This window comes from Anticarsia gemmatalis, chromosome 29 (genome assembly GCF_050436995.1).
Source record: "Anticarsia gemmatalis isolate Benzon Research Colony breed Stoneville strain chromosome 29, ilAntGemm2 primary, whole genome shotgun sequence".
In the NCBI taxonomy this organism is placed as follows: Eukaryota; Metazoa; Arthropoda; class Insecta; order Lepidoptera; family Erebidae; genus Anticarsia; species Anticarsia gemmatalis.
The window spans coordinates 346,540-360,369 of NC_134773.1; the positions used below are offsets into that span (position 1 = coordinate 346,540).

At 36.7% G+C, this 13,830-nt stretch overlaps 1 protein-coding gene across 1 annotated transcript in view; it reads right to left on the bottom strand.

Moving 5' to 3' along the window:
• Positions 1-52: 52 nt before the first annotated feature.
• kst (spectrin beta chain, non-erythrocytic 5 kst) overlaps positions 53-13,830 on the bottom strand; it is a 111,263-nt gene continuing 97,485 nt past the window's right edge. Inside the window, exons 74-84 of the mRNA XM_076133091.1 lie at positions 12,407-12,535; positions 11,388-11,499; positions 10,310-10,476; positions 9,381-9,491; positions 8,313-8,431; positions 7,636-7,805; positions 7,202-7,277; positions 6,679-6,770; positions 6,067-6,375; positions 2,652-2,742; positions 53-2,047 (exon numbers count right to left, since the gene is read on the bottom strand). Of these exons, the coding sequence (XP_075989206.1) occupies positions 1,933-2,047; positions 2,652-2,742; positions 6,067-6,375; positions 6,679-6,770; positions 7,202-7,277; positions 7,636-7,805; positions 8,313-8,431; positions 9,381-9,491; positions 10,310-10,476; positions 11,388-11,499; positions 12,407-12,535 (1,491 nt within the window). The 3' untranslated portion in view covers positions 53-1,932. The remainder of the gene's footprint in view (positions 2,048-2,651; positions 2,743-6,066; positions 6,376-6,678; positions 6,771-7,201; positions 7,278-7,635; positions 7,806-8,312; positions 8,432-9,380; positions 9,492-10,309; positions 10,477-11,387; positions 11,500-12,406; positions 12,536-13,830) is intronic.

The window sequence follows — 13,830 nt, forward strand, 5'->3', positions numbered from 1 at the left end:
GCACAGTAATGTTATTTCAATAAAATAAATGGTGGTTTGATTAAAACTCATATTTAGATAATATAGCAATGATTTAATAACTTTAAACAATATCGTTAACTAAGAACTATTGTATAGAATTTATAACAAAGCCACGATTATGGAAACTCGAAATATTGTATTACTAATATTATAAATTATTAATTAGCTTCTGATAAGATTTTTCGGAGTAAAATGTATCTTGTGTATCCATGTTTTAAATTATCTGTGTATCAAATTTCATTAAAATGCGTCTAGTAGTTTTTTCGGCAGAGTAACAATTATACATACTTTTTTATGAAATTTTGCACAGAGATGTCCATAAAGGGTATAAAGTTTTGAGCTCCTTTTTTCAAAATATATGACTTAAAAAATAATAATCCCGCGAGGCAATATCTCGGTCCCGCTCATTTCGATATGAAAGAAAAGAGACTTAGATACCTCACGTGGCTGCTCGCTCAGGACCCGGCTTACTCCCAGTTTCCGAGTTACATTTAACGGTAGTTCATCTATTTAAGTGTTTAAACTCATATAAAACGCTATTGAATAGATAAACTACCGCAAAATGTACTCAGAAACCGGGTGTTAATCATATTAAATTGATAATTATCCAATTTAGGTTACATATATACATTTCAGTGACTCATTATTTATTCATATAGGTGTTATTCTTTCATAAATTTGCAAAATCTGAATAAACGTATATTTTAGATAATTTACGATTAGGTACACATATATTTTGGTTTAGAAATCTACACAAGGCGCCATTTTGTTACAATTTAGATATTTTTCGAGTTTCCATTTTCGTTATGATAAAAAAGAAGTTAATTATTTATTCTAAAGACTTGAAACATGATTTTTATTATTGCTTTCTTAACATTTGTGAGATATAATGTACAAATAAATTTTAAGATTAGGACTAATTCAGAACCTTTTTAAGTCTGTTAGAAATTATGGATATATTATTATTACATTTCTGCTGATATCTATTACAAAATAGCAAAATATTAACGGAATATGGACTAATTTTGCCTAAAATACGATTTCTTCTCAATTTTTCTCGTCAAAGATATTTTTTTCCTAATATTTGTACATTATATTCATCACAAACATATAACAGTTGACTTATCTTATTAAAATTGGCCCCAAAGAGTTGTTTTGTGACAATACACCGCGATCGATCACCCATCCATTTCGCGACCGCACCAGCGGAGCTTGACATATCTCAATTTAAACAAACTCAGTAAAAATATACTGTTGTTTTCGAGTAAAGTAAATTTTTAATGACTTTTTGAGGTTTTCGATCGCGGTTGACTTTAGGAATGTACAACAGGTTTTAAGAATATAAAAAAATATTATATTTAACACTAAACTACATAAATATGTACTTAAAAGTAAATAATGACAGAAAAATATTGTTTTTTTTTTACTTTAATTTCCTTCAAGGCACATCAATTCCAAGCAAAATTACATGATTTCGTATCACTCATACATATACATACATGCTGTCAAAATATAGTCAAAATTTCAGGAAAAACAATCACAAAAAATAAATCGTTACATTCTAACAGATTTCTATAACCTGTCAAAATTATTTGACAGGCAAAAATGACCTGTCAAAATTATTTGACAGCAAAAAATGACCTGTCAAAAATATTTGACAGCAAAAAATTGACCTGTCAAAAATATTTGACAGCAAAAAAATTGACCTGTCAAAAATATTTGACAGCAAAAAATTGACCTGTCAAAAATATTTGACAGCAAAAAAATTGACCTGTCAAAATTTGACCTCACAAAAAAATACAGGCTGTTGTTTTATTTGTCAATATACAGAGTGTAAAAATACAATAAATATTTTTACATCGTTAATTTTCGAATCGTTGTCGTTATATTTTGACAGTGTGACAGTTATCTTTACATGTGACTCTGCGGTCGCTTCTTTCTGCTGAAGAGACCTCCGAACACTCCTTTCTTGTCCTTTTTGTCTTTCGTCACTCCACTGACTGAGAGCTCGGATTCGCCTGAAGACCTGAAAATCGGAATAAGTATACTTTAATTTACATACAGAATTTACAGTCAATCTGGGTAACTTTGACTGTGGGAATATGAACTAATTTCGATTATTTTTTCATATGAAACCAACACAATTGATAAAAGTTTGCAAAACTAAAATAAACCTTTATCAATTGTGTTGGTTTCATTATACCCAAGGTTTAGGCAGAGTTGTATGAAATACACTCACGTTTCGCTATTAACAATGTTAGTTCCATGTAATAGGGGGCGAGTGACATATACTGGACACATTGCTAAACTACGGACAGTAATATATTAGGTCGGGGAAAAAGTCTTTTCGCATTATAGTATGTATGAACTTGTAATAAAATCTCTTTGGCTTCAAGAATCACAAATGAGTACACGGTTCATTAGGTTTCTTTCAGTGAGTTCGTGAGGTACCCAAATATCGAGCTTTTTTTTGTAGAGAAAAGATTTTATTACAAGTTCTAACACACTATAATGCGAAAAGACTTTTTCCCCGACCTAATATTAGAAAATACCAATAGCACATAGCCTGAACCGGGATCTCTTCATCAGCCGACCTCTTGACCAGCTACTGTACAAAAAAGTAGTCTTACCTAGAAGCAGGTCTTTGGTCCAATGCCGGTGATCCTCCACTGCCCGCAACGGAGGCAGGCCGCGTGTTACCCGCGCTACTCCCTCCGTACGCTGTGAAAACAACCGCCATTATCAATACAACTGTCTAAATATTACAAATATGATGTATTTCAAGCATTTGTGAAAGAAATGTGTAAAACTGTGAATGTGTGAAAAAAATATGAAAAGTAAATTACTTAATAAACGTTGCGTAAGCTCTGATTAGTTATAAAGTAATATGACTAATTAGAGTTTAAACGACGTTTATTATTCTAACAACTTAGTAAAGAGTGTTGTATGCGCAGTTCGCGTTGAGGTATACAACATACAGAATGTATAACATCAGTGACTCGACTTATACAGCTGACGGTGACCTGTTTCATACAGATACTTTATTTTGGAAATACACAGAATTATTAATTATAATCTAGATAAATCGTTTATGTCCAGGCTCTCTGCTAAGTTATCGGACTGTAAGACAGATAGAATATAAAGAAATTACTACTAATATTTGCTAAAAACTAATTAAATATTTATGAAAACTTCTAAAAGTCACACATAGACTCCATAATTTGAATTGCAATAAATTATAATTTTCACCTTGTCACAGCAAGAAATTATTTATAGTATTATAGTATTTACAAAAAAATGCGTAAACAAGTGACTTTTTAAAAGTTTTCATTATTTATTCAAATATGGCCGCCTATTTCACCGTCAGTAAATATTTCTCTAATATTTTTACATCTTCATACATTTTCCATTAAAAACGTCAATATTATTCCTTTAACATAACTGACGATGAAAAGTCGGCCTAAAATAAAACACAAAGCCAGTTTCACAGTTAAGAATAAGTGTCAAATAACCTATCTACAAAATTAACAGAAAATCTATAAAAACAACAGCCATAGTTCTTGATAACCTAACTGCTACTTAGAAGCACCTGATACGCTATATGACACTTATCCCGGAGTGAAACAAGGACTTAATATAACAATTTCCGTCACCCACACAAGCGATAACAAACAATAAAACAAAAGAAAAACATAAAAATATCTACACAAAAAGTAGCACCCAGAATAAAAACAGATACATAATAATAGCACTAGGAAAAGCTGAAATAAAGCATATAGTAAGATATGTACTGCTATAAAATTTTAATTTACAAATGCTTATACTACATAATACCTAAGTAACTTAACTATATAAAATGTCCTCCTAGCCGATATACGGCTACGGCGGTCAGTTTCATTGAAACTGGCCATCTGTGCAGGACTTTGTTTATAGTGTCCAAGTGTGTGCACAATACACAGGTACACTCTCTATTCCATCACTCTCATAGTCTGGTGGGACGGATAACCGACACGACCAGTGAGAGGTCAGGCGCAGGACCGACGGCGACACGTGCTCTCCGAGGCACGGGTATAAATAGTATACATAAGAGCACATAAAAAGCATAAACTACAAACTACATTTTATTACATATACATACATAATATCACGACTGTTATCCCCGAAAGTACAGGCAGAGGTGTATGAAATACACGCTTCGCCAATTATAATCTTAGTCCATAGTATATGGCTATAGACTTGTCCCCTATTCAATAGCGGGCGAGCCTATTGTCATATACCGGGCACGTTACCAAACTACGATTGAGAAATCTTTATATATATAATTCTTCTGTAAGTGTGTATGTGACTGAACTTCTCTTAAACGACTGGACCGATTTTGATGAAATTTTTCGTGTGTGTTCAAGGGGATCTGAGAATGGTTTAGATTCACAATTTTGTCCGCTGGACAATGTTTTTTTAATTATTTTTTTATTTATTAGATAGGAGAACGTCTGTCGGGTCCGCTAGTTCTAATATAAATTAGACAATACTAATAGTAATTAGTCTGACACGGGAATTACTACGTAATTATAAAACAAGCAAATATATAACATAAATAGCATTTTACATAAATTATTATATAATATATCGTACATTGAACTCGATGTAGTATATAAAGCAGGTGGCTTGCTCCTGAGTGCGTAACAAGAATAAATAATAAATATAGACACTTCATAATAATAATAGTATTTACAATAGTAATAACAAAAGCTATGAGATATTTGTGAAATAAAATAAGTCATTTTTTATAATTTTTGTTGTTGTTACAGCGGCAACAGAAATACATAATCTGTGTAAATGTCAACTGTGTAACTATCACGGTTCATGAGATACAGCCTGCTGACAGACAGACAGCGAAGTCACAGCTTATTTTTATATTAGAAGGCTAAATGACTTATTTTATTTTTAACATAAAATATTGAAATCCTTATACCATAAAAAAGCACAGATTTAGTAGGTAGCCGACAATCGGAGCAAAAATTTTCCAAAAACAATAAAAAGACTAGGCTATCTCCTCATTCTTTAACCGAAAAACTCAGAAAATATATTTTGGCCCGACCTAGGATTCGAACCCGAGACCTCTTGCGCCACAGAGGCAGTCATACAAAAAGTAAGACCTTATCTTTTGCTTCAAATGACGGATACTAGAATACCAACATAATTTAAAGAGATACAGTAATAGGGATGTTAAGTGATTTTAAATTTTTAGTCCGCCTGTTCAATTATCTAACTGACGGTTTAAATAGAATGACTAATTAATATTTCTGTAAAAACATCCTTATTTGAAAGAATAAAATAGTTAAACATTTATACAAAAATGACTACGTAATGAAACTACATCTAGCTAATACAGAAATGAAAAATATAGCTTATATTTTATACAGGAACCCAAAAGCAAATAAGTCAGGAAAAAATATCTATAGACTTTTAAAAAACTAGTAATATTTTGCTGCAAATAATTTAAATCTCACGTAAATAGGGGTTCTAATGTAGCGGTAGATTTAAGGTATAGTTTTAGTTAATTATAAATTACTATAATAAAGTATTTTACATAAAAAATATGATAAAAAATCTGTATTTTTTATGCCATTGAAAGTTGTCGAGGGTTCAACAGACCAATGACTTTTCCAAGTGATATGTTCGAAATAATGCTCACTTGTTATAACGGTGAAGGAAAACATCGTGATGAATTACATGTCTGACAGTTGTATACAGTTCTTTCAGAAGACTCTTCCACAACAATGGGACAGTACTATGTTAATACATACATAAAATCATGTCTTTTTCTGATTGGGATAAACAGAGACTAAAGAACGTCACTTGGTACGATCATTACAAACTTCCCTTGCTTCATTCACATACATACATGTTGTAACACAGGATTATTTACATTCATCTATATAGTTTAGTTTAATGAAATTTTATAAATTAAAGCCTATTTTGAGCCAAAAATCTACCGCTTAGTGTTAGTAAACTACAATCCACCTGAACCATTAAAACACTGACCAGTTTCCGCCGTATAAAAGTGCGAAGTCTCCACATTTTGCCAGTTATTATTCTGACTATTCTGGCTATAAGCTTGCCAGGACGTGGCATTCCTATTGCCATCTCTGCCTTGCCAGTTGCCAGTCATTCTTTGTTGATAACTGTTGACTAACGCTGAGACTGATTGCTTGTCCTGACTCTGTCGCTCGGCTGACGTCGGCTGACGCTCGGGTAAGTTCGGGCCGCGTTCGGGAAGGTTCGGCGCTCGCTCGGGGACCGGCGGCCGGTCGGGGGGACCCGTTATTGGGAGCGGGGGGGCTCCGTGATGAGCTAATGTGTTATTTGTTATATATATACATAATATTTCAATTATAATTGAAAACTTTAATATTAATATGTTTAAATATATAAAATAGGACATTCACAGGACATCACAATAGACGAAACAAAAGCTTTTTTCAATAATATTTCTGAGTAAAACATCGTGATGAATACGTCTGACAGTTGTTTAACACAGCTCTTGAAGAAACAGTCTTCTTTGCCAGCGTGGTGGACTCAAGGTGTAACCCCTCTCTTATTACGAGAGGAGACCCTTGCCCAGCAGTGGGACATTAATGGGTTATAGTAACTTACCGTCTTTCTGTGATCTGATGAACTCTGAGTTGATGTCTCTTCCATTTGAGAACCGCGACCTGCCCCACGAGCTCGATCCTTGTTCCGTGTTCCTGTAATAATATAAATATATAAAACTCTTCCGTTACTGACTGATGGACAACGCACAGCCGAAACTACTGAGCGTATTTTTATCGTATGGTTAGTGGTCAACCTAGTGTCAAAGTTGTTCAAGCCGAAGGCCTTTGACGTGGCTTAACGACTGTTATCTTAATCGACAACAACCGGGACCGACTTTTACGTGCTCTCCGAACCACGGAGATGCTCATTTCAAATACCACTATGCGGTCACCCATCTATGGAATGACCGCGCGAACGTTTGCTTTACCCACAGATCGTTTACCGACCGGCGAGCGCAACTGGCTATGGGCGCGTCAAACTGAGCGTACTACCTTGAAATTTGCTATGAACATTCCTTAGTAAGTGTAGAGGAGCACTAAGAAAGGATTTTTGAAAATTCCATCCCCCAAGGGGGTGATTTTACCTGAAAATAACTTCAGTGGCGTCTTCATCTTGTGGTGGGGGTTGTCTCGGCGGTAAAGACGGCAGCACCGTGGATTCTAAATAAAAATAATATTATTAATATTTTAAGTTGTAAAGTATTTTTTATCATCACCCCTGTTATACACGAAGGTGTAGACACCAAGTATGGACTACATCCACCTATCGTAATGTAAAACTGTTAGTTCCATTTTATAGGGGGCGAGACTATTGCCAATTATCGAGAACTTAAAAAAATCTGGGCGACCATTCAGAAATATTTATTAGAAAAGACTAATAAGGAATCAAACCCAAGACCTCATGCTCAGCAGTCGGATACACCAGCTGCGTCACAAAGGCACTATATTACTAAACTTTACAAAAATTGCATTAACTCATTGTGTTTGTACAAAAGGATTATTTTCTTTCAATTCTCACCAATTCTCTCCGGGGTAGCGGAGGCTCTCTGCTCCTGCATGCTGATCCTGCTCTCCTGGCTCCTGGCCTCCTGCTGGCTGTTCCTGTGCTCCTGCAGGATCTCCGCCTGACTGCGCGGCTTGCGGCCCGGCTCCGGGGACGACGCCGCTGATGATGACGAGGACGCGTTCCTGGAGGGGGGAGGAGTAGGGTTATAGTATCTCATAATAATAATGTCTTACAGCAGCTGGTTTCATTGAAACCAGCTTACGGTGCAGGACTTTGTTTATAGTGTCCAAGTGTGTGCACAATACACAGGTACACTCTCTATTCCATCACTCTCATAGTCTGGTGGGACGGATAACCGACACGACCAGTGAGAGGTCAGGCGCAGGATCATAGTCTACATTTACTCTCCGAGGCATGGAGGTCTAAGATCTCAATTTCCAAAGTAATCTCACATTCCGAAAAAAATACTTACTGGCCCGACCCAGGATTCGAACCCGAGACAGTAGCAGTGGTATAAATTACCGACAGCGCCACAAAAAGAAGTCAAAATATAATATAATATTTACAAAGTATTAAAGACTTCAAACTGCGACGACAGCAAACACCACATGATTAAAAAAAGATGTTTGTACAAATCTATTCACTAAATAATAAAATTATATATATATTTATGTATGTATATAACTTACTCATGTAACCGGCGCCTCATCTCCGCGGTGGGCGAGTCGGCGGGCGGCGCCGCGGAGTACGGAGTTAGCTGTAACTCCGGCGGTAACTGCGCGTGGAACGACAACTTCGCTACCCACTCCTGTAACATAACAAGGATTGATATATATACTAATGTGCTAATATTATAAAGCTGAAGAGTTTGTTTGTTTGTTTGTTTGTGTGTTTGAACGCGCTAATCTCAGGATCTACTGGTCCGATTTGAAAAATTCTTTCAGTGTTAGATAGTCCATTTACCGAGGAAGGCTATAGGCTATATAACATCACGCTACGGCCATTAGGAGCGGAGTAGCAACGAAAAATGTTACAAAAACGGGGAAAATTATGATCCATTCTCACTTATGTGACGCAAGCGAAGTTGCGCGGGTCAGCTAGTACATGATAATGTATTTTTACAACTACCTCACTAACTCCCGGTTTCTGAGGTACATTTAGCGGTAGTTTATCTATTCAATAGCGTTTTCTTTATATGAGTTTTGACACTATTGAATAGATAAACTACCGGTAAATGTACTTCAGAAACCGGGGGTTAGAATTACTCTTGTGTCGCGGGGACTTTTACAAACACACAAACAACGGACACAATATACAACCAGACCCGAAACAATTTTTTGTGGATCACATAAATAATTGTTCCGTGTGGGAATCGAACCCACGATCTCTCCACGCAATGGTAGTGTAGGGGGTGACCCCCCTAACTCAAATATCTTTCTCAAGGTAATAATTGAGAATTTCACAGACTAACTTTTGCTTTTAAAAGTATATTATTATCGTATGGTTAGTGGTCAACCTAGTGTCAAAGTTGTTCAAGCCCGAAAGGCCTTTGACATGGCTTAACGACTGTTATCTTAATTGACAACAACCGGGACCGACTTTTAACGTGCCCTCCGAAGCACGGAGACACTCAACTCCAATACCATCACACGGTCACCCATCTACATAACGACCGCGCTAACGGTTGCTTAACCCGCAGATCGTTTACCGACCGGTGACTATGAGCGTGTTATTTTAATAAGTGAAAAATACGTTACCTTCATAAGTTCCTTAGAAGAGCAGGCGAACAGATACTCGGCACCGTCGGCTCCGGCCAGGCGGAACACGTGCGCGCGCTTAGTGTAGTCACCCGCTGGCTCACAACGTGCCTGCAAACATACAAACATACAAACATATTTATATAACAAGTAATTAACTGTGTTAAAATATAGAAAATAAATATTATAGTATTGTTCACACGGTCATCTGATTACGAACTAAGCAGAGCTTGTACTGTAACTAGATAACTGATACATACTTATACATATACATGTAAATACTTATATAGATACATTAACAAGCTCAGAACAGATACTCGTGCTCATCACACAAATATTAGTCCCGGGTGTGATTGTAACCACACGCGGCGCTACGGTTATTGCGGCGAGGTGACCACGTTACCCACTGCGTCGAACGTGCAATTAAATGTTAAATGAAAATCACGTCTTCCTCTCATAAAGGTAGGCAGAGACCATAGAACGCCACGTGGTACGATCCTTCCCTTGCTTCCCTTGCCTCATTCACATACATACATGTTGTCATACAGGAACGTCGGTTACGAACACCTGACCTTTACAAGACATCACCGATATGATCTGTGTATGTCTTTTTAAGGCGTCCTAGCGTTACTATTTACGCCCGTAGTAAATTTGAAAACCCCTTCCTCATTATGGGAGGAGACCCTTGCCAAGCAGTGGAACAATAATAGGTTAAATTTTTACTGATGCGCTAATCTCAGGAACTACTGGTGCGAATTGAAAAATTATTTTACTGTTGGATAGCCCATTTATTGAATAAGGCTATAGGCTATATAACATCACGCTACGACCATTAAGAGCGGAGTAGCAACAAAAAATGTTACAAAAACGGGGAAGACTGATCCCTGATTCACTCATATATGAAGTTGCGCGGTTTATAATGCACTTACGTTTAATATAGCGACGGGTGGCGCGGCGGCCTTGGCGCTGGCGAAGTCCAGCTCGTCGCGGAAGAAGCACAGCAGCTGTCCGCACAGCACGGAGTAGTACGAGCGCCACGACCGCACCGTGGCGCGCTTGCCGCCGCACCCCGCCTCCTGCTTGCGCTCTAGGTAGCCTGCGGGGGTTGAGGGGTTGGTTTAGGGTTTGTTGTGGTATTTTATGGTTACTTAAAGAACATATGTGTTACTTTTCAAAGTTATTTTGGTTCTTTTAGAGCAGTGGTTCCCAACCAGTTGTCCGTGGTCCGCGGAAGTCAAAATATGGTTCGCGAATGATTTAAAAATTCAAAATTTTCAGGACGATTATTACAATTTAATTTTAATATACTTACATAGTGGTCCCTGCTATCAAGAATAATATAAAAGTGGTCCCGGGCGAAGAAAAGGTTGGGAACCGCTGTTTTAGAGGGAAAATATAGAAAAAAATTGTTTGTTTGTCATTTTTATTACATGTTTATGTTGATTTTTATATAATAATATGATTATTTCAAATACTTTATTTGAAGTTTACGAAATAAAGGATAACTACTTTTTTTGGAGCAGTGATAGCCGAGTCGTATAAAGTGACATCTCCCACGCAAGTGGTCGCAAGTTCAAACCAGAGGCAACACACCAATGACTTTTCCAAGTTATGTGTGTATTAGAAATAAGAATCATAATAATCACTTGTTCCAACGGTGAAGGAAAACAAAACTTGCATGTCTAAAATTTGTTTAACACATTCTTTGAGGGCATGGAAAGTCCCCAACCCGCACTTTGCCAGCGTGGTGGACTTAAGGACCCCCTCCCTCATTACGGAAGGAGACCCTTGCCCAGTAGTGGGACAGTAACGGTTTAAATTCATTTATTATTTATTATTATAAATTAAATCGAAATATAGCTTTCGAAAGCTAATAGCTTATCTATACATACTTGAAATAACGCCTTTTTCATAGGGGTAAACAGACACCAAACAATAGCTAATATTTCACAATATACCTAATTTGGGACTACCAAATGTCATCTTGATAAGTTAAATCCTGCTTACCTTCAATCTCGACTGGTGGTAGATCAGCGATGTCTCCACGTCTGTGTCGACGGAAGCTCTGGGTTCGACGCCTGGTCGTGAACGACGGAGTGCGTTTAGGTGTCTTCACCACCTGTACAAACAAAAATGAAGATTATTTCAGAACCGCTTCTTTTTATGTCAGTTTAAATGTCTTTACTGAATGAATTAATGATAAAAGAACAAAACAAAGAATGAATGTACGAATGAATTAATGAATGAACGAAATACTGAAGGAATGAAAAATGAACGAATGAATGAATGAACGAAAGACTGAAGGAATGAAAAATGAACGAATGAATGAATGAACGAAATACTGAAGGAATGAAAAATGAACGAATGAATGAATGAACGAAAGACTGAAGGAATGAAAAATGAACGAATGAATGAATGAACGAAATACTGAAGGAATGATAAATGAACGAATGAATGAATTAACGAAAGTCTGAAGGAATGATAAATGAACGAATGAATGAATGAACGAAAGTCTGAAGGAATGATAAATGAACGAATGAATGAATGAACGAAAGTCTGAAGGAATGAAAAATGAACGAATGAATGAATGAACGAAAGTCTGAAGGAATGAAAAATGAACGAATGAATGAATGAACGAAATACTGAAGGAATGATAAATGAACGAATGAATGAATGAACGAAATACTGAAGGAATGAAAAATGAACGAATGAATGAATTAACGAAATACTGAAGGAATGAAAAATGAACGAATGAATGAAAGAACGAAACACTGAAGGAATTAAAAATGAACGAATGAATGAATAAACGAAACACTGAAGGAATGTCAAATAAACGAATGGATGAACGAATGAATTAACTAACAAATGAATGAATAAACGAAAACTGACGGAATGACCAATGAACGAATGAATGAATGAACGAAAGACTAAAATAATGAATGAATGAAAGTCTGAAAGAATGAACGAATGAATAAAAACGAGAATTTGAAAGGATAAAAGAATGATTGTATGAGTGAAGTACTCACGCTCATGCTCTCGGCTCGCTTGACGTGTTGTTCGTTCTTGGTGGGCAGGCGGTCGAACTGCGGCGCCGGCGACAGGGTCTCCTCGGACGACGCCGCCGCCACGGAGCCCGTCATGCGCTCGCGCTCGCTCTGGGAACGAAATATACAGGTTAATATTTACATCCATTTATATTAAATACTAGCTGACCCGCGCAACTTCGCTTGCGTCACATAAGAGAGAATGGGTCAAAACTTTCCCCGTTTTTGTAACATTTTTCGTTGCTACTCCGCTCCTATTGGTCGTAGCGTGATGAAATATAGCCTATAGCCTTCCTCGATAAATGGACTATCTAACACTGAAAGAATTTTTCAAATCGGACCAGTAGTTCCTGAGATTAGCGCGTTCAAACAAACAAACAAACAAACAAACAAACAAACTCTTCCGCTTTATAATATTAGTATAGATTCAGATAATTGATGAGAAGTCTACAATTTACGTACATGTCTAAAACCTTAGTAATCTTGTATAATATTGCGTATTGCAGGAATTCGAAAAATTAAAGACTTCTGTTTTATTATAATTTTTTGAAAAGACAACTCCCGCATTAGGGATTGCTCTTGTGTCGGAGGGAACTTTTACAAATATACAAACAACGAGCACAATATACAACCAGATGGGAAGCAACCCAGTACGAGGGTCGATCCAAAAGTAATGATAATCGGCTACTTCTAGTCGTCGCAAATATACAAAAACCAATTTGTTGGCTTCCTTGTAGATCCTCTACCTCGGGGTAAAAAAATCATATCAATAGTCCTAGTAATTTGGTAAATACATTCACTTAAATAGGAGCTGTCGCAGAGAAAACATCAAAATTTAAAAAAACGTCATTAGAGCAATCAGTCAATGCCCTCGACTGAAAAAAAAATCCACTAAAGGAGTACATTGCGACTTGTTGCTGTCATTGGGGGACTTTGTTTTTATTTTTCCCATAGTTACACGTTGCAGAAAAGAGTTCTAGATTGGAAGAACTTCAATTGAAGATGAACATCGCAAAAAAACGCCTTCCACCGCCCTTACTGAAGATAACGTCAAAAAAGTTGGAGATATTGTGTTAGCAGATCAAAGAATGACCATCAAATATGTAGCTAAGATTATAGACATCTCATATGGGCAGCATTTTAGGGGTCTTCTCTAACAAGTTCCTCATGAAAAACGTTTCCGCGCCTCAGGAACCGAAAATGTTAAAAGGCGAACGAAAGCGAAAACGTTTCGACATTTCGAGGGTGAATCTTGGAAAGTTCCAAACGGATCAAGGACTTTTTTTGTCACTTATTTGACAATAGACTAGTCAAAAACCCACCATTTTGATCCCAAAACCAAGCAACTATCCATGACTTGGAAAAGAGCCTTCTCACCAACAAAGGAGAAATTCAAGGTTTCAAGG